The sequence below is a fragment of the Heterodontus francisci genome, chromosome 7 (genome assembly GCF_036365525.1).
Source record: "Heterodontus francisci isolate sHetFra1 chromosome 7, sHetFra1.hap1, whole genome shotgun sequence".
Classification (NCBI taxonomy): domain Eukaryota; kingdom Metazoa; phylum Chordata; class Chondrichthyes; order Heterodontiformes; family Heterodontidae; genus Heterodontus; species Heterodontus francisci.
The window spans coordinates 74181967-74204456 of NC_090377.1; the positions used below are offsets into that span (position 1 = coordinate 74181967).

The 22490-nt window shown below is 41.5% G+C and overlaps 1 protein-coding gene across 2 annotated transcripts in view; it reads left to right on the forward strand.

Moving 5' to 3' along the window:
• Positions 1-21767, forward strand: part of LOC137372068 (mitogen-activated protein kinase kinase kinase 20-like) — a 163964-nt gene extending 142197 nt beyond the window's left edge. For both annotated transcript variants that reach the window (XM_068035428.1, XM_068035429.1), the window contains 3 exons: positions 5638-5712; positions 11960-12104; positions 16464-21767. In XM_068035428.1, the coding sequence (XP_067891529.1) occupies positions 5638-5712; positions 11960-12104; positions 16464-17317 (1074 nt within the window). In that variant the 3' untranslated portion in view covers positions 17318-21767. The remainder of the gene's footprint in view (positions 1-5637; positions 5713-11959; positions 12105-16463) is intronic.
• Positions 21768-22490: the final 723 nt, after the last annotated feature.

The following is a 22490-nucleotide window of genomic DNA, read 5'->3' on the forward strand; positions in this document are numbered from 1 at the left end:
GGAAAACAACCCTAGCCTATCCAGTCTCACTTCATAGCTGAAATGCTCCAGCCCAGGCAACATCCTGGTGAATCTCCTCTAAACCCTCTCCAGTGCCATCACATCCTTCCTATAGTGTGGTGCCCAGAACTGTACACAGTACTGCAGCTGTGCCCTAACTAGCGTTTTATACAGCTCCATCATAACCTCCCTGCTCTTATATTCTATGCCTCAGCTAATAAAGACAAGTATCCCAAATGCCTTCGTAACCACCTTATCGACCTGTGCTGCTGCCTTCAGTGATCTGTGGACAAGTACGCCAATGTCCCTCTGACCCTCTGTACTTCCTAGGGTCCTATCATCCATTGAATATTCCCTTGCCTTGTTAGTCCTCCCAAAATGCATCACCTTACACATCTCAGGATTAAATTCCATTTGCCACTGCTCCGTCCTTCCTACCAGCTCATCTATATCATCCTGTAATCAAAGGCTTTCCTCCTCACTATTTACGACACCACCAATTTTTGTGTCATCTGCGAACTTACTGATCATACCTCCTATATTCACATCTAAATCATTAATGCACACTACAAACAGCAAGGGTCCCAGCACCAATCCCTACGGTACACCACTGGTCACAGGCTTCCACTCGCAAAAACAACCCTCGACCATCACCCTCTGCCTCCTAAGCCAATTTTGGATCCAATTTGCCAAATTGCCCTGGATCCCATGGGATCTTACCTTATTAACCAACCTCCCATGCGGGACTTTATCAATAGCCTTACTGAAGTTCATGTAGACTACATCAACTGCTTTACCCTCATCTACACACCTAGTCACCTCCTCGAAAATTCAATCAAGTTTGTTAGACATGATCTCCCTCTGACAAAGCCATGCTGACTATCCATGCTTAATCCCTGCCTCTCCAAGTGGAGATTAATCTTGCCCCTCAGAATTTTTTCCAATAGTTTCCCTACCACTGATGTTATACTTACTGGCCTGCAATTACCTGGTTTATCCCTGCTACTCTTCTTGAATAATGGTACCACATTCGCTGTCCTCCAGTCCTCTGATACCTCCTGTGGCTAGAGAGGATTTGAAAATTTGTGTCAGAGCCCCTGCTATCTCCTCCCTTGTTTCACATAACAGCCTGGGAAACATCTCATCTGGGCCTGGGGATTTATCCACTTTTATGCCCACTAAAACAGCTAATATTTCCTCCCTTTCAATGCTAATTTGTTATGTATATCACAATCCCCCTCCCTGATCTCTACACCTACATCGTCCTTCTCCATAGTGAACACAGATGAAAAGTGATCATTTAAAACCTCACCTGTGTCCTCCGGCTCCACACACAGATTGCCACATTGGTCCCTAATGGGCCCGACGTTTTCCCTGGTTATCATCTTGCCCTTAATATACTTATAAAATGCCTTGGGATTGTCCTTTATCTTGCCCACCAGTGTTTTTTCATGTCCGCTCTTCCGTCATGACTTATACCAGAATCCAGACCTGTGTTATTGAAGGAGACTATTTGATCCTTCAAGACTTCTGAGGGTTTAGCTCCACACCAGCTACCTCAGTTTTAATCCCTGTTTTGTCTCCATATTCATATGGTAGCTGTTATTCCCTTTGAAAATAATATATGGACCTTGAATCAACAACTCCTGTGGTGGAGAATTCCATATTCCAACCACCCAATTTGTAAAGAAATCTTTTCTGAACTTCCCTTGACCTCTTTAAAGCTCAGCTTGGGGTCAAACAGAATGCTAACATTTCATATCATTTAATTCATCCTAAACAAGTGACCGGAGGAGAGTTGCAGTCAGTCACAAGGTTCAGGTGAAGGGAACTTGGACACATCCACAAATTGACATTTGGCAGGCAGTCCGACAGCAAAGATGTAGCCTTGGGGTTGAGAGAAGTAGTGGAAAGTGTCATTAGTATACATATGGATAAAGACCCTGTACCTATTGATAATGTCCCTGAAGGACAGCTATAAGTGCTGACTAAGGATAAATCGGGGTGGTGTTGGTGTTGGTGTTGGTGGGGGGGCGGGGGGGTGGCGAACATCATAAGTGACTGCTGTGAAGGGAAAAGAAGCAATTACTGGAGATAAACAGGCTGCATTCTGACAGCTAGGAGTGAAATCAAATGAGGACAGTTCTATGGAGCTGGGAGGAGAGACGTTGTGGGAAAAGCAGTGCGGTTAAACACATTGAACACTGAATATAGGTTCAGGAGGACAAGGAAGAATAATGCACTGCATTCATAATCACAGAGGATATCATTCAAGACTGGCCAGGGTAGTGTCAGTGTTATGAGAACTGAAACTTCACTGAAGGGATTTCAATGAGGAGATTTGGCAAGCTGCAAAACTTAGAAAGGAAAAGGAGATCCGAGATGGAGTGATAGTTGCAGATAATGGATGGAAAGATAGACCAAGGGTAGGGAAGAGAATGATAATGACTAGTCTCAAGAAAATACAATCATCAGCTATCCACTTTCCAAAGGAGGCTTGCAGTACACTGGAGATTTTGCTTGTAGATGGAAAATTTCACGAGATTGCTTCAGACGATGTAGGTAAGAGTTCATATGTGAACTGTTTAAGAAGGGAGGGAGAGAGAAAACAGGGAATTACAGACCTGTTAGCCTTACATCAGTCGTTGGGAAAATGCTAGAATCTATTTTAAAGGATGTGATAAATAGACACTTGGGTAATAATGCTCTGATTGGGCATAGTCAACATGGATTTATAAATGGGAAATCATGTTTGATGAACCTGTTAAAATTTTTTGAGGATGTTACTAACAGAATTGATAAAGGGGAGTCAGTGGACGTGGTATACTTGGATTTTCAGAACACTTTTGATAAAGTCCCCCACAGGAGGTTGGTTAGCAAAATTAAAGCACATGGGATAGGAGGTAATATGGATTAAGGATTGGTTAACAGGCAGAAAGCAGATAGTAGGAATAAACAGATCATTCTCGCCTTGGCAGGCTGTGACTGGTGGGGTACCACAGGGATCAGTGCTTGGGCCCCAGCTGCTCACAATATATATCAATGATTTGGATGTGGGGACCAAATGTTGTATTTCCAAGTTTGCGGATGACACAAAACTAGGTGGGAAAGTGTGTTATGAGGGAGATGCAAAGCGGCTTCAAGGGGATTTGGACATACTTAGTGAGTGGGCAAGAACATGCAGATGGATTATAATGTGGAAAAATTTTAGGTTATCCATTTTGATACGAGGAATAGATGTGCAGAGTATTTCTTAAATGGTAAGAGATTAGAAAGTGTAGATGTACAAAGGGACCTGGGTGTCCTCGTCAATAAGTCACTGAAAGCTAACGTGCAGGTGCAGCAAGCAATTAAGACGGCTAATGTTATATTAGCCTTTATCACAAGAGGATTTGAGTACAGGAGTAATGAAGTCTTGCTTCAATTGTATAGAACCTTGGTTAGACTGCACCTGGAGTACTGTGTGCAGTTTTGGTCCCCTTACCTTAGGAAGGATATTATTGCCATAGAGGGAGAGCAACAAAGGTTTACCAGACTTGTTCCTGGGATGAAGGGACTGTCCTATGAAGAGAGATTGGGGAAACTGGGCCTGTATTCGCTAGAGTTTCGAAGAATAAGAGGTGATCTCATAGAAACCTACAAAATACTTAAAGGGATAGACAGGGTGGATGCAGCTAAGATGTTTCCCCTGTCTGGGGAGTCTAGAACCAAGGGACACAATTTCAAAATAAGGGGATGCTACTTAGGACAGAGATGAGGAGAAATTTATTTTACCTAGAGGGTTGTGAATCTTTGGAATTGTCTACGCCAGAGGGCTGTGGAAGCTCAGTCATTGAGTCTGGTTAAAGAAGAGATTCTTTATCTAAATACAAATGACATAAGGGGATATGAGGATAGTGTGGGAAAAAGACATTGAAGTGGAAGATCAGCCATGATCATATTGAATGGCGGGGCAGGCTCGATGGGCTGAATGGCCTACTCCTGCTCCTATGTTCCTAACCCATGGGAATGCTAATTAGCTCGTGTAGGTGTAACTGTCAAAATCTATCCAAGATTCTCATGCCGTATTCTGATCTACATTGGATCAAAGGAGCTGGAATCTGAGGAATGATTGAATTGCAGATTATTCCATCCAGCCTAGAAATGAAGAATCAAAAGGTAGAAAAGTTTCAATCTAATTTATTTTTAAAAATGACGACATAATGGTTTCTGCAGATACATGATCTAAAGTTTGTTTTTAAAACGATTCCTGTCAATTTTTCACCACTTCTGTCCTGAACCCGTTCATTCTTTGCATGGGAGCCAGTTACTCTTCAGTATCTTGCTCAATTGGCCATTGTCTATATCTTGAATGTGAGCGGCAGCAGGCTATTAAATTCGGGGTGGAGGGCACCCATTCAACTGGATTCTGTTCTCAGCCAATATCCACACACATGTGCTTGCCAAGAGTGATCTCTAGAAAATGATGAGGACCAGAGATCCTATCTAAATTTCCCCTCCCTATTTTAGGGGTGCTGAGGCCAATTGCAGAATCCTTTTGCTAGCTCTGATCAGTTAACTCAGCTGAGACTTTCTTGGTCCGTATAACTCAGCCACTTACTGAAATTTCAAAAATAAGGGGATGCTACTTAGGACAGAGATGAGGAGAAATTTATTTTACTCAGAGGGTTGTGAATCTTTGGAATTGTCTACGCCAGAGGGCTGTGGAAGCTCAGTCATTGAGTATGTTTAAAGAAGAGATTCTTTATCTAAATACTGAAAACAATCTTGGGTATTTAACCTAAGTTTAATAACATTTCACTGACAGCATTTTAGGGGTTCAGCCGTTTAGGACTGATGAATAATTTATTTACTCAATGGGCTGTGAACCTTTGGAATTCTCTGTCGCAGAGAGCTGCGAATGTTCAGTTGTCAAGTATAATCAAGACAGAGATTACAGCTTTTTGGATACTAGGGAAATCGAGGGATATGGGATGGTGTAACTGAGGTAGAAGATCAGGCATGGTCTTCTTGAATGGCAGAGCAGGCTCGAGGGGCCGAATGTCCTACTCCTACTCCTATTTCTTATTTTCTTATGTTAAGCTTCATTAATGCTGCCTCCATGCTTAGTGCACCACAAATCATTTGAACAGGAAGCTGAATTTAACTTAAAATATATTTATGCCATGAAACGTTCATTAAATTTATTTTTGTTGTATTGAAAAATAGATTTTAGCCCAAAATGCTATTTTTTTTAATTAAATGGAGCCACCCAAGGAGTATTCACGATTTCTGTGCACATTTGTGGCAGAAGTATGTGTGTTATTACTTGTTCTTAAAAAGTAAAAGTAATGGTGCAAATGATCTAGAAAACTTTAATTGTGTGCTGGTGTTGAGTCAAACAGTAACTTTTGTTCTAGCAATTATTATTTAGAAATGGTCATTACACCCTGTGTGGTTCTTTCACTAGTCACTATATTGAAAACCTGTACAAACATTAAGCCATCATATTCAGGCAAAGGTGGACGAAGTTCACATCAGTTTAATACGATGAATGGTCCAGAACCTTCCACTTCTTAAAAGTTCCAAATTAAATATTTAATGTGATGTCATGTTTTAAAGTGGTTCACCTATTTAATAAATATTCTATTTTCACAGCCTCCCTACCTAATGGAAAAGTGGATCATGGGAGTTAGTGACAACCAGATTGTCGAATGTATTGTTACTTATGAGGTGAGTCTTGAAAACAAGAAGTTTGTTTTATTTAAGAAGATCCACATATGTTGTATGTGAAGGAAGATTGAAACTTAGTGCTTTGAGAATAGTTTGAGAAGCCTGAAGAGATTAATTCTGATGTGATTTTGGCAGCCTTCAAATAATTTCTTTCTCCCTGCCACCATCTTTTAAAATGACTCTTGGGCCATTCCAGCCCTCCCACCAATCCCATGCTATTAGTTTTCTGCAGCCAAAGTGGCTGACAAACCAATTTCAAGCATTTACCAGTGCAATTCTGAAACTAACTACTGGAAGGTACATAGAACTGGTTCAACGTTAGCTCTCAATTTTCTTTCCCTCCCATAGGTAAGACCTCGCTTTTATATCAAGTAGACACAAAAATATGAGATGCGGAGCAGAGCCATGTTAGAGTGAAAGTAACAGTAACTAAAATATGCAGTTTATTTAGCTATAAAACTGAATTTACCTCCATCTGAACAGCATGCAGGATGAAATGGACTACTATTTAGTTCTAATAATCCTGTGCAATTATTCATACAAATTCAGGTCCTCACTATTTGTTGTGGTCAGATTTCAGCAGCATCCCGTTCCCTTTTTCTGTCTGATTCAAATCTGATAGCTTTTAAATTATGAACAGTTCATGCAGCAGAGTAGATAGAGCTTTAACTGTTTTTCTAACCATTGTTAAACCTGACCTGCAATATTGTTACAGGATGCCTGCAATGAAACATGTTCCAGCCCCCAATACTAATATCCCTCATGAAATCAGGAAATACTCAGTAGGTCAGGCAGCATCAGCTCTGAAGTTGTTACCTCCACACCAGAACTTCCAAAATGTCCTCCCTTTTTCATCCATGGATTCCCATTCACCATGGTAGACAGTACCTTCGAGCAGGTCTGGCTTATTTCCCATGCTTATGTTCTCATCCCTTCCGTGCCTCCCAGTTGTAAATGACCTCATCTTGTACCCAACCAATCTCCAGATCTAACAGACCATCTTCCACCATCTGCAATATGATGCTTTCGCCAAACATACCTTCCCCTAGCCACAATTCTCTGCATTCTGGAGGGACCATTCTTTCCTGTGACACCCTGGTTGCAAGTGATGGCGTTTTCATATATTACCTCTACTACCTGCTCTCCTTCCGTGCCACCTCCCCATGGAAGCTGCAATTCACTTCCTCCCACACCAATGTTCAGAACCCCAAACACTTCTTATGGGCAAGCCATCAATTACTGAGTATACTGTATTTCCTGATCATGGTGCAGCTTCCTCTACATCAGGGAGACTAAATGCAATTAGGAGGCCACTTGCTGAACACCATCATTCTGTCTGCAAATGTGACCACATGCAGGAACAGTATGGGTGGCAGGGGAGGGCTGCAGAGCTAGCTGATCAGTAATTTAGCAATTGCTGATCCTGCCAACTGCCGCACTAAGAGTTAGTGCTACAGTGACTTAATAGTCATCTCTTTTTTTATGTGTTGTTTCCTTCACTGTTCACAATCTGTGTCCTATTGAACACTCAGCTGAGCTCAATCCCACATATTTCCAGCTCTGCAGCATTGACAGCCTCCACGTTCTCAACCCATCTGCTGCTGAAATCCTCGACCATGCCTTTGTCACCTCCAGATTTGACTATTCCAATGGTTGCCCTCCCATCCAGCACACTCCGTAAACTTCAGTTCATCCAATGTTTTGCTGCCCTGGCCCTACTCACCCATCATTCCTATACTTGTTGACTTCCATTTGCTCCCAGATCCGCCGATGCCTCTAATTTTTCAAATTTTCATTCTCATGTTTAAGCCTCTTCATGGCTTCATTCCACCGCATCTCTGTATCCTAATCCACCACTACCAACCCATTCCCTAAACCCCCAAAATCTCCATTCCTCTGGCTCTAGTCTTTTGTGCATTCCCCCTCCTTTTGCCTCACCATTGGCAGCTGTGTCTTCAGCCATCGAGGCCCCACCCTAAATCCTTCTGCCTCTTCAATGCCCTCTTCTCCTTTAAGACTCACCTCTCTGACCCTCTTAATATCTCCTTCTTTGGTTTGGTGCACATCTTTTTCTGAACATGCCTCCATTTAAATAAAAATTCTAGATTTAAGGCACGATATAAATGCAAGTTGTTATGGGGCTGGCATTTTAGATATCTAGGCTCATGTTCCTAGATCTATCTTGTAGGTTCTCCACTTTACAGGGGAAGGACAGAGGGTACCAGTGCCTCCTGGGGTGGTCATTGTAAAGAAAAAAATTACAGCACAGGAACAGGCCCTTTGGCCCTCCAAGCCTACGCCGATCCAAATCCTCTATCTAAACCTGTTTTCTAAGGGTCTGTATCTCTTTACTTCCTGCCCATTCATGTATCTGTCTAGATACATCTTAAAAGACGCTATCGTGCCCGCGTCTACCACCTCCGCTGGCAAAGCGTTCCATGCACCCACCACCCTCTGCGTAAAGAAATTTCCACGCATATCCCCCCTAAACTTTTCCCCTTTCACTTTGAACTCGTGTCCCCTTGTAATTGAATCCCCCACTCTGGGGAAAAAGCTTCTTGCTATCCACTCTGTCTATACCTCTCATGATTTTGTACACCTCAATCAGGTCCCCCCTCAACCTCCGTCTTTCTAATGAAAATAATCCTAATCTACTCAACCTCTCTTCATAGCTAGCGCCCTCCATACCAGGCAACATCCTGGTGAATCTCCTCTGCACCCTCTCCAAAGCATCCACATCCTTTTGGTAATGTGGCGACCAGAACTGCACGCAGTATTCCAAATGTGGCCGAACCAAAGTCCTATACAACTGTAACATGACCTGCCAACTCTTGTACTCAATACCCCGTCCGATGAAGGAAAGCATGCCGTATGCCTTCTTGACCACTCTATTGACCTGCGTTGCCACCTTCAGGGAACAATGGACCTGAACACCCAAATCTCTCTGTACATCAATTTTCCCCAGGACTTTTCCATTTACTGTATAGTTCACTCTTGAATTGGATCTTCCAAAATGCATCACCTCGCATTTGCCCCGATTGAACTCCATCTGCCATTTCTCTGCCCAACTCTCCAGTCTATCTATATTCTGCTGTATTCTCTGACAGTCCCCTTCAGTATCTGCTACTCCAGCAATCTTAGTGTCGTCTGCAAACTTGCTAATCAGACCACCTATACTTTCCTCCAAATCATTTATGTATATCACAAACAACAGTGGTCCCAGCACGGATCCCTGTGGAACACCACTGGTCACACGTCTCCATTTTGAGAAACTCCCTTCCACTGCTACTCTCTGTCTCCTGTTGCCCAGCCAGTTCTTTATCCATCTCGCTAGTACACCTTGGACCCCATGTGCCTTCACTTTCTCCATCAGCCTACCATGGGGAACCTTATCAAACGCCTTACTGAAGTCCATGTATATGACATTTACAGCCCTTCCCTCATCAATCAACTTTGTCACTTCCTCAAAGAATTCTATTAAGTTGGTAAGACATGACCTTCCCTGCACAAAACCATGTTGCCTATCACTGATAAGCCCATTTTCTTCCAGATGGGAATAGATCCTATCCCTCAGTATCTTCTCCAGCAGCTTCCCTACCACTGACGTCAGGCTCACCGGTCTATAATTACCTGGATTATCCCTGCTACCCTTCTTAAACAAGGGGACAACATTAGCAATTCTCCAGTCCTCCGGGACCTCACCCGTGTTTAAGGATGTTGCAAAGATATCTGTTAAGGCCCCAACTATTTCCTCTCTCGCTTCCCACAGTAACCGAGGATAGATTCCATCCGGACCTGGGGACTTGACCACCTTAATGCCTTTTAGAATACCCAACACTTCCTCCCTCCTTATGCCGACTTGACCAAGAGTAATCAAACATCTGTCCCTAACCTCAACATCCGTCATGTCCCTCTCCTCGGTGAATACCGATGCAAAGTACATTGTAAAGTCTTGTTTTCCACTGATTGTGGAATTGTATGAAGTATATGTGGTTTTTTCTGTCTAGTTCTGCAAGGAAATAAATTTGCAAAAATTGACAATGAGGTCTCAAAATCCCCGATTAGAGTCATAGAGTCATGCAGGACAGAAACAGGCCCTTTGGCCCATTGTGTCTGTGCTGGCCATTAAGCATCTACCTATTCTAATCCCATTTTCCAGCACTTGGCCCATAGCCTTGTATGCTATGGCGTTTCAAGTGCTCATCTAAATACTTTTTAAATGTTGTGATGGTTCCTGCCTCTACCACCTCTTCAGGCAGTGTGTTCCAGATTCCAACCACCCTCTGGGTGAAATAATTTTTCCTCAAATCCCATCTAACCCTCCTGCCCCTTATCTTATATCTATGCCCCCTAGTTATTGACCCCTCCGCCAAGGGAAAAAGTTTCTTCCTATCTAATCTATCAATGCCCCTCATAATTTTGTATACCTGAATATAGTCCCCCCTCAGCCTTCTCTGCTCTAAGGAAAACAACCCTTGCCTTTTCAGTCTCTCTTCATAGCTGAAACGCTCCAGCCCAGGCAACATCCTGGTGAATCTCCTCTGTACCCTCTCTACTGCAATCACATCCTTCCTATAATGTGGTGCCCAGAACAGTACACAGTACTCCAGCTGTGGCCTAGCTAGCGTTTTATACTGCTCCATCATAACCTCCCTGCTCTTATATTCTATGCCTTGGCTAATAAAGGCAAGTATCCCATATGCCTTCCTAACCACCTTATCTACCTGTTCTGCTGCCTTCGGTGATCTATGGACAAGTACACCAAGGTCCCTCTGTATTTCCTGGGGTCCTACCATCCATTGTATATTCCCTTGCCTTGTTAGTCCTCCCAAAATGCATCACCTCACACTTCTCAGGATTAAATTCCATTTGCCACTGCTCCGCCCATCTTACCAGCCCATCTAACCATCCCATCTATATCGTCCTGTTATCTAAGGCTTTCCTCCGCACTATTTAAGACATCACCAATTTTCGTGTCATCTGCGAACTTACTGATCATACCTCCTATATTCACGTCTAAATCGTTAATGTACACTACAAACAGCAAGGTCTCAATCCCTACGGTACACCACTGGTCACAGGATTTCACTCGCAGAAACAACCCTCGACCATCACCCTCTGCCTCCTGCCACTAAGCCAGTTTTGGATCCAATTTGCCAAATTGCCCTGGATCCCATGGGCTCTTACTTTCTTAACCAATCTCCCACGCGGGACCTTATCAAAAGCCTTACTGAAGTCCATGTAGACTACATCAACTGCTTTACCCTCATCTACACATCTAGTCATCTCCTTGAAAAATTCAATCAATTTAGTTAGACACGATCTCCCCCTGACAAATCCATGCTGACTATCCCTGATTAATCCCTGCCCCTCCAAGTGGAGATTAATCCTGTCCCTCAGAATTTTTTCAAATAATTTCCCTACCACTGATGTTAGACTCACCAGCCTGTAATTACCTGGTTTATCCTTGCTACCCTTCTTGAATTATGGTACCACATTCGCTGTCCCCCAGTCCTCTGGTAACTCTCCTGTGGCCAGAGAGGATTTGAAAATTTGTCTCAGAGCCCCTGCTATTTCCTCCCTTGCCTCACATCTCATGGGATACATCTCATCTGGGCCTGGGGATTTATCAGATTAGCACTTGCCAGATCATGATGTCATCAGAAGTTCTGAGAATACATTATTTCAAATAATTTTTGCTTGGGCCACTTTGTCTTCTGGATATGCAAATACAATTTGAGTCTGGTGAATCTAAAGGTAGTGCATAATTACTTAGCAGGAGAAGTTAATGTTCCCTGAGGGCACAGTGGGTCAGTGCACCATATATGGAATTCAGTATTGAGCCAGCAATCAGGTAGATTCCAAGTTTGATCCCTAAGGCACTACATTTGGCAAATGCACAAATGCAAATACTGGACAAAGATAGGGTCAGGCTTCCCCATCCTTCTCTCTCCCTCCCCCTTCCACCCCACCATAGTTGGATAGCAGATTCAATTTCTAGGCTCATGCATAAAGACGATTTCCTTGGACAAGATATCAGAGGAGAACTGGCACCAGTGGACTGTACCTCAGCATGAGGCACTATCTTCGGTGGTGGTGCGGGGTGGGGGGGGGGGGGGGGGGTGGGGGAAGAGGGGAAATGTTGGGTTTAAATCTACTAAAAAAGATATCAGAGTATATTTCAAAAATCATGGTCAGAGTGTCTAAGATGTCTCTGAAATGTTTTCTATTGAAAATTATTCAACAGAATGATGTCAAAGCTCCAAAAACAACTAAGCACAATCACACCGTTAAACTGAATACTTTGAATACAGAAATGAAGGAGGTGGTGCTAGTTATCCAAGCCACGTCAGCAAACACAGAAAACAAGTTTCAGAGCAAGTGCCAGTCAAGTAAGTCATTTATTGAAACCGTTAAACTGTACTTTCTAGAATTGGAGGAAATCCAACAATATTATAGTGCAATTGATTTTGATGTCACTAATCCATATCAAAATAAACAATGCCAGAAAGTGTTCCTGCATGTACATCAGGGATAAGTTTAGTTGTGATGCCCCCAAATTGATGCTGACATTCATGCTGGGAATTTCCTCAGGGGTTCTCCCGATACTTGACTCAAAAGAAAACCCCAGATAAACTGTGTAAATGGGTTTCCTCCAATCTCCTGAAGTTCCATAAGAGCATAAGAAATAGGAGAGGAGTAGACCACACAGCCCCTCGAACCTGCTCTGCTATTCGATAAGTTGATGGCTGATCTGATCTTGGCCTCAACTCCATTTTCCTGCCTGTTACCCTTAACTCTTGACTCCCCTATAGTTCAAAAATTTGTCTATCTCAGTTTTGAATATATTCAATGACCCAGCCTCCACAGCTTTCTAGGGTAGAGAATTCCAAAGATTTACAGCCCTCTGAGAGAAGAAATTCCTCCTCATCTCCTTCTTAAATGGGTGACCCCTTATTCTGAAACTATACCCCCTAGTTTTAGATTCCCCCATGAGAGGAAACATCCTGTCAGCATCTACCCTGTCAAGCCCCTCAAAATCTTATATGTTTCAAGAAGATTACCACTCAATCTTCTAAACTCCAATGAGTAAAGGCCCAACCTGCTCAACTTCTCCTCATAAGACAACCCCCTCATTCCAGGAATCAAGGCAGCATTTGACCAAGTGTGGCTTCAAGGAGCCTTAACAAAAATGAAGTCAGTGGGAATCGACGGAAAAATCTCCACTGGTTGAAGTCATACCAGGCACAAAGGAAGATGGTTGTGGTTGTTGGAGGTCAATCATCTCAGCTTCAGGACATCACGGCAGGAGTTCCGTAAGGTAGTGTCCTAGGCCCAACCATCTTCACCTGCTTCATCAATGACCTTTCCTCCAACATAAGGTCAGAAGTGGGGATGTTCGCCGATGATTGCACAGTGTTCAGTACCATTTGCAACCCCTCATATACTGAAGCAGTCCGTGCCCACATGCAGCAAGATCTGAACAACATTCAGGCTTGGGCTGATGAGTGGTAGTGACATTTGACCCACACAGCTGCCAGGCCATCACCAACAAGAAAGAGTCTAACCATCTCCCCTTGACGTTCAACGGAATTAACTGCTGAATACCCCACCATCAACATCAGGAAGTCACCATTGATGACAAACTGGGAGAGGCTGGGAATTCTGCTGAATCCCCAAAATCTATCCAAGGCACAAGTTGGGAGCATGATCGAATAATCTCCACTTGCCTGGATGGGTGCAGCTCCAACAACACTCAAGAAGTTCAACACCATCCAGGACAAAGCAGCCTACTTGATTGGCACCCTATCCACCACCTTAAACATTCACTCCCTCAAGATGCGCTGCACCAACTCAGCAACGCTCCTTTGACAGCACCCTCCAAAACTGCGACCTCTACCACTTAGAAAGTAGCAGATACATGGGAACATCACCACCTGCAATTTCCCTCCAAGTCACACGCCACCCTGACTCGGGACTATATCGCTGTTCCTTCACTGTTGCTGGGTGAAAATCCTGGAACTTGTTCCCTAACAGCACTGTGCGTGTACCTACATCAATGGACTGCAGCAGCTCAAGAAGATGGCTCACTACCACCTTCTCAAGGGCAATTAGGGATGGACAATAAATGTCGGCCAGTGACGCCCACATCCCATGAATGAATAAAAAAACGTGAACCTTCTCTGAACTGCCTCCAATGCAAGTATATCTCCTTAAATAAGGAAAAGTTGTGTCAGATGATTGGACAAATCCCTGAGGAAATCCCCTGAGCCACTGTCTTGGCTTATTTAAGAAGAATGGCTGAGGTACTGGAAAACTGTTGATTTCCATGGATCTATATCCTAGCATAGAGCCAATGCATTTGAGAGAGGGATAGGAAAAAATAATTATCATGTAAATGATTTATACATGCTCGCAAAGATTCCCTCATATACTTGAAGGAGAATTGAGTTAGTACTATGAACAGCATAAAAAAAAGCTTTTTTGTGTGCATGAAAACTAATGATACAGCAGTAAAGTCTCCACTGATGAGCCATACAGATCAGCAAGGTCCCAGATTTGATTCCCAGACTCTGAGCTTGCTGATTTCTGCCAGAGCAGCAGTAGAGGCCCTTCAAAGGACTGTAAAATCTTTATGTAGTTGGGGGCAGTGGGTTTGCTGGTGGGGTGAGAATGACCAATACTACTGCTCCTGATCACTGGACACTGACCCCTCCAAAAGCCTGTTTGCAATCACTATCATGGGTCATGCACTATTGGCTGTTTGAGAAAGATACTGCAGTATGATCACAGGCTGTGGAATTGTACCTCAGTGAGGGAGGCAGTGCCTTCAGAAAAGGAAGGCTTCTTGATCTGGCATCGCATTATGAAGGACGTTGGCTCAGTTGATAAATTCACAATGGGCTGTGGTACTAAAATCCTAGCTTGAGGACACTAATTGGCCTCAACATGTAAGAGCTATCCAACGAGCTCTCATAATCGTGTGCATGTGTATGTGGACAGAAGGTGAAACTACGATTGGGCTCAGTTGTGTTGGTCCCATTTTCTGCCTTAAAGAAAGAAAGTCACTTGGATAAGGCTGCTCCTTCCAATGGAACTGCAATTTTGGTTGTCAGCTTCATGATAGGAAGGATAAGGAAATTGAGGCAATTGTTTTTGAAAAGTGCATGAATTTTGTGTGTATGTAGAAACTTCTTTGGCCTCCTTGTCTCGAGAGACAATGGGTAAGCGCCTGGAGGTGGTCAGTGGTATGTGGAGCAGCGCCTAGAGTGTCTATAAAGGCCAATTCTAGAGTGACAGACTCTTCCACAGGTGCTGCAGAAAAATTTGTTTGTCGGGGCTGTTACACTGTTGGCTCTCTCCTTGCGCCTCTATCTTTTTTCCTGCCAACTGCTAAGTCTCTTCAACTCGCCACACTTTAGCCCCACCTTTATGGCTGCCCGCCAGCTCTGGCGAACGCTGGCAACTGACTCCCACAACTTGTGATCAATGTCACAGGACTTCATGTCGTGTTTGCAGACGTCTTTAAAGCGGAGACATGGACGGCCGTAGCTGTATCATGTGTTTTTTCAACTTCCATTTATCACTGCAATTAAAGTATGTAACATAACTAGATATAAGTTATCAGAAACCTTAAGCACAATGTGACAGTAGTGCTGCTTTCCCTGCCTTAATTCTTTGTGCAGTGCTCTAGTTATGACAAGTCAGCTACAGAAGTTTTTATATGCACACAAAATTACCCAGTTTATCTTCTCATGAAGAATTATCACTGGAGCTTAGACTTCAGTGCATATTATAGGTTTATGATCATGTTAAGGAGTTATGGAAATTATTTTGCTAGCACATTATAGTATTGACATATTATGGTAGAAATCAGAATAACATTACCAAGTGGACAAATGTCTTTAACGTAATGCCATCTCTGAAGAATTTATATCAATTTCCTTAGACATAGACTGTTCATTCTCTCAGGACAGTACGATTTTTGTACAAATCAGTTATTCTTCTGTTTATTGATGAGAAATTATTGTTGTAGGAAGCTTATATTTTATATAGTTGCTCAAAATCTAGAATATAAATTTTTTAAACTTTATAAAAAGTAGAGAAGACATTTACAGGAGCAACTATGGTTCAATCTTTATTTAAAAAAACAAACAGTTGCAATTTATATAATACAAATATACTGTTCATGAAATAGATGGGGCAGATTCTCCTAAACAGTGAAATCTTAATGAAGTAACATTATACATGCCTATAAACAACTTTTCTTCAGCCCATCCACTGATCACTTGTTCCAGGTTGCTATGATCCAGAGCTTTTGATTGAGCAAATGCTAATGATGACTATAGGGATTAAAAAGATATGAAGTGCATAAATAGCCTAATACATTTACAGTTATTTCTTCATCATCTCACCATGACTTCAGGAAGGCAAATTTGCCTTTATGAAAAAGAACACTTGCTTCACAAACCATACCTCTAGGCACTTACCCATTGTCTCTCGAGACAAGGAGGCCAAAGAAGAAGAAGAAAAAAGAAGTGCATAAATAGCCTAATACATTTACAGTTGTTTCTTCATCATCTCACCATGACTTTTAGAAGGCAAATTTGCCTTTATGAAAAAGAATACTTGATTAACAAGTCAAATTCTAATAGATAAAAAAGATTTCCTTTGCAGAAATGTAATCTTCAAAATCACTGATTTCAGATGCTGGATTGACAATACCTTTTGTACATGTTCTTGTATTCCAGATATTCGTCAACAGTGGTTCAATGCTTTAAAGTTGTGCAAAATATCTACAAGCGACTCTCCACAATATTGTGCAATTTTACCGCCTAACCATAGTGCTTCCAGTTCCATTACACTACCTCAATTTTTCACGTTATTTGATAATCAAGATACTTATGCTGCCGTTGTAAGACGGGTGCAGAGCCCTAGCAGATATCACATCAGTAATACTACTCTGGCTCAAACCAGACGAAGCTCAAGCCCATCACCTACAACACCAGGGTTAAGCAGTCGCCTTTCTGCAGTACATCTGAGCTCAGAGGGAAGCAGCCTATCAAGCACAGCCTCCAACAGCATTTTGGAAAGAGACCATATCAACAGCAGACAAAGCAGTGGCGATAATAGTAATGATTCCAATGACTTTTTGTTTAATAAAACAACTAGTTCTGAGGGATTAAACCACATTAGTAGAAAAGGAGTTAGCCCAATATTCATACGTGGTAGTGGAACGGGGAACAAAAAGAAGGAATATGGCAGGGAGAGAAGCAAAAGCTCACCTGTCGGACATTACTCTGGCTGTCAACCATCAGAAAAGAGGTTTTCTCAGTCCACCCGTTCTCATCATGCTAAGTCATGGGGCCCTGATAGAAACATACATAAGCGATTTCAGCAACATTTAGATACAGCTATTAGTACAGTCCCAGAGGTATCAGCTACTAGTGTTAACAGTAGAAAAGACACAGGTGAGGAGAGGCAAAGCAAACCTAATGAAGGAGATTGGATTAAAGTTGAACGGCACAGAAAATCTCAAAAGAATGACTGTGCTAAAGTATCTAGAGGTAGAGGACGAGGAGGGGGACGCAGCCGACTGTACTGACAAAGCACCACAGCAGTTCATTTCTGTTTGTGTCAACTGAATGGCATTTTTATTTGTACATCTTTTTGCAATCTATAATTCTTCAAAGCAGATGGATATAATCTGCTAATGGAGAGCACCACAGATTTGACTAGGATTGGGAGTGTTTGAAAAAATTCAAGTCATTCGCTGAGCCGATTTAAATTATTGGGTCTAAACTCAGTGTTAAGCAAATGGAATCCGGGTAAGTTTGTAGGATACTGTATCCCATAGAGCTTTATCTCTATGCTGGCACAGATTTCAATGGATAACTACAATTCTTTGGTTTCTATATTAGAGGAAGTGAGTGAAGGGACAATCTGTGTGTAGAGTGTGTACTGCACAAAAGATGGTAGGCATGTGTGAGTTGAATGTTGTGTAGAGAGGGACGGGCATGGAACCACTCCCATACACACAAATACACACACTGCCTTGACACTGTATGACTATAAACATGAATATGTCAATCTTGACGACTCTTGTTTGCCATCCCCATTGATGGTTTGGATTAAATCAAGAAACCAATGTATGGGAAATCAGAAACCCATAGTGAACATCCTACCATAGAATGGAAGGAAAATTAGTTGATGCTCATGGAATTGAAGGAAAATTATTGACCTGGTTAGGTAATTGGCTGAGTGGCAGGAGACAGAGAGTAGGGAAATGGGCAAGTACCCCAATTTTCAGGATGTGACTAGTGATGTCCCACAAGGATCTGTGTTGGGACTGCAATTATTTATTGGATTTATTAACGACTTAGATGATGGGATAGAAAGCCACATATCAAATTTGCTGATGATGTAAAGACAGGCAGCATTGTGAGCAGTGTAGATGGAGGCATAAGATTACAGAGATATTAATAGTGTTACAACCGACCGCTCCAGTCAAAGCCCCCAATCAAAATATACAATTCTGATTGTGGTGGGAAAAACGCACTGTTAATTCAATCCCGTCCCTCCACAGATCGCCCAACATATCATTTTAAACTTTCTAAATTTAAAGACAGACCCAGCCAAATTGTACCATCTATTAGCTCCCGAATGAGGCTAATCAAACCAGGTGTCTTTAGATCAACAAATTAACTGTTTAATTAGAAAAACTAAATTCTTAAACACTACTAAGTTATAAACAACATTTGAAGTAGAAAAAATTAGAGTCCTTGCAGATTTACGCCCCTGCTGATGTGGAACAGTCCAAGGTTGCTTCAAGTGCTCACAGCCATCCAATGGGGGAGAAAAAAAGGTTCTTCAACAGTAGAACAGTCCGTAGTCTAATTCAACAGTAAGTGACGCTTTCCTTCTCCAGGCATGAATTTCAACAATTAACAACTCGCAAACACTTTTTAATGAATCAATTTGGCTTTAGAATTTTTTTGAGGGATAAAGGATTGGCACAGTCTAACTTCCTTTCCTTCAGTTTAAATTATCAGAGATCTCTGTTTTGGCTTGACTTTTTAGAATTTTGAGAGAGAATAATAAACAGACTAAATTCTCTTCCTTCAGTTTAAATGGTCTGAGAGCTCACCTTTCAGGTGCTAACACACAGCAGTCTGTCTGTTTTCCCAGTTAGAACAGTCTGTTTCAACTAAAAAGCCAGTTCAAAAGATAATTGCAACATTGTATATCCAGTCCTTGGTCTCTGAATGGCTGTTGCTGGGTAACCAGGATGCATTCTTTGAAGCTGTTTGGTTCCCTCTTTGTATGGTTGTATTCAACGGCAACCAAAATGCACTCTCTCTAACTCCTGAGGCTTGCTGGTTCTTAAAGCAGTACGGCTCCTTTTCCAGCCTTAAAGGCACACTGCATTCTTCCCGAGAAAAAAACTATAGGATCTTAACAATAGATTAAGTGAATGCGCAAAACTGTGGCAAATGGATTTCAATGTAAGCAAATGTGAAGTCATCCACTTTGGACCTAAAAAGGATAGATCAGATTATTTTCTCAGTGGTGAAAAACTAGAAGCAGTGAAGCTCCAAAGAGAGTTGGGGTCCATGTACACAGATCATTAAAATGTCATAAACAGATACAGAAAATAATCAAAAAGGCTAATGGGGTGCTGGCCTTTATACCTAGAGGACTAGAATATTCCAGCTGTACAAAGCCCTAGTTAGGCCACACCTGGAATATTATGAGCAGTTCTGGGCACCACATCTTAGGAAGGATCTCTTGGCTTTGGAAGGAACACAGCATAGGTTTATCAGAATTATTCCTGGACTCCAATAATTAAATTATGAGGAGAGATTACATAAACTAGAGAACTTAGAAGTTAAGCAGTGATTTGATTGAAGTTTTCATGATTAAGGGGGACAGATAGGGTAGATAAAAAGAAACTATTTCCACTGGTTGGGTAGTCTAGGACTAGGGAGCGTAGCCTAAAAATTATAGCCAGAGGAAGAATTTTAGGAGTGAAATTAGGAAACACTTCTTCATGCAAGGGTGGTAGAAAGTTTGGAACTTTCTTCTGCAAACAGCAGTTGATGCTAAATCAGGTGTTAATTTTAAATTTGAGATTGATCGTTAACCAAAGGTATAATAAAGTTGGGTCGCATATTAACTGTGATCTCGCTGAATGGTGCAACAGGCTCGAGGGTCTAAATGGCCTACTCCTGTTCATATGTTTCTATGTACCATGTTTGCATATTTGATTTTGTAAATTTGTTTGATGTACTTTTGATTGCTAGATTTACTGTAGCATTAAGAGGACTCCTATCTTATGGACACAGAACTCTGTTTATATTCTAAATGTAATGCATTCATTTTCCTTTGATTTTTTTGTCATAATTTGGCAATAAACCAAAACAATTATATTTTATTTGACATTAACTTAATGAATTTAGAACCTGGAAATTCTTAAAAACATGCATTACAGATTAGACCTCCAAGAGGTTAAGATGTATGAATATACCCTTTGCACTAAACCAGGCTCCTGGCCAGTTCCAACCATTAGGACCGGCAAGGACTCCTAGTTCCATGATCTAACTGACAACGATTAAGGTGTAGTTAGCTTCCATTCTCATAGCCAAGCCAATAACTGATTTTTCTTGGGAAATATGGTCGCCAATCTCCATCCTACCACTGCTTGATCTGCGACATTAAAAAGACTTCTATCTTATGGATACAGCACAACAAATTGAAGGACCTGTGCTCTAAATGCTCCTGTGAGGACCTTTGTAAGTACATCTGCTTTTTAAAATTTCTCCATCCTGCATTTGCCTTTCCCTCTGTGTTTCTCCTCTAATATATCTTTGTCCTCTGTTTCTTTTGGAAACAGTTTTTGGACAGTTAATTATCTATTTGTGGTGGCATTTATTAAGAACTAATTGGGAGTGAGGAAATGATACTAAAGGAAACAGAAATGAAATTGAGACAGTGTTACACTCCATCAGAGAAAGGAGTATTATAACTCTTACAATCTTCTGTGTAAGTGCAGATCTTAGGAAATAGATAAGATGCCACTAGAATGCTTGCAAATCAGAAGTAACGCTATTGCATCAAAGATTGTTTGGAAATTGCTCAAAAATTACATAGTTTTGCTTTTACGATTGATACTCATTGGGTTGGCCACTATGTTTCAGATGGAAATTCAATTATCTTTTTTGTTGTGAAAGAAATTAAAACATTTATGCACTTAATGCCCAGTATAATCTTCTTGTATCCGTCAGATAGGATATTAATTTAAATTGAGATTCAGTCTGCTTCTTCAAATGGACGTAAATGATCGCATTATTTAGAGAAGGGCAGGGAGTTCCCCAAATGTTCTGGCCAACATTGATTGCTCAAGTAATGCCACTAAAAAGACTAACTGGTCACTTAGCTCATTTGCTGCCTTTGGGACCATACTGTAAACAATTTGGTGCCATATTTACCTAAAAACAACAATAACAACGCAACAAAAGTAATTCACTGGCTGCAAAATACTTTGGGAAGTCCTGAAGACATGAAAGGCACTATATAAATGCAAGTTTTTTTCATTCTTTCCTTAAAAAATCTTGTCAATAGGTAGCTCAGTGATAGACGTGACAGACCTATGACCTTGAATCCACCAACATTAGCCTGATGAATCTTGAAAGTTCTGATTGGGTTGCTGTTCATTAAATGTTCCATCTCTGTGTGAAGGAAAGGAAGAACTGACATTATGTAATTTACATCGCTTGGATCATACCACTACTATTCAAATGGATTGGCATTGATGGCAATTGTGTATTAAGGCCTGGCCTATTCCATGCTTCCCTACAAAGAATAGGAGATGTCTCAGTTACAGTAATTAGCAGGCATTTCCTGAACTGCTGAGTGTGTGTTTTTGAATAAATTCTCAACACCAGTGCTTTTGGCATAACATGTAGGAATGTACGAGAGAGATAGGAATAATTTGTATATGCTCTGCAATTGTTGCAAATATATTTATATGCTGATCAATAAAGAGCAAAGTTTCAAAAAAGGGTAATTTAATTGAATAAGCAATAGTATGTATAAACATGCAGAAGTATTTTATTTGAATTTCACTTGCACTTAAAATAAAATGGATTCTGCAGGCTTAAGTTAACTCTTTAAGGGATATAACTATCGCTGCATCGGCCAATAAACTAGCAGAATTCCTCTTCTTAGAATTCTGCTTCAAATAGTGTCGTGGGATCTTTAGCATTTCTTCTGAAAGATGGAAACTCTAACAATGCAGTGTCCCTATAGTAGCAGCGTTTGCCTTGCAGTGACTCCATGCAAAGGATAAGTTTGGAGCCCCTGCATTTAATATACAATGATACCAAATGCTACCTACTTAATCTGGTGTCAAATCTGCATAGGTACAATTGTGAAAAGGAATGTTTGCCATAGGTATGGTTATGAAAGTGATTCTGTTTTCGTTAAAAATATTTTTTAAAGGAATTTATAGTTAAACTGGTCCAACATTTATTCAGTTTTTTTTTGAAAAAAAGAGAGCCATCAAGGGGGCACCGAAAAAACTGGATCGGAAACAATGTTACTGGTTGTCACATGACTCAAATTAAAGATAGAACAGAAATCCTGGTAACGGGCAGAGAAATGACCAGCGTCCCTTGATTGGACAAGCCCAGTAACAGCAGAGCGCACATGGGATGGGCAGAAAACTCACAAGCTTTTTGGTTGTGGGTCAGTGTGTGTGTTAACTTCTGGAGTGAGCA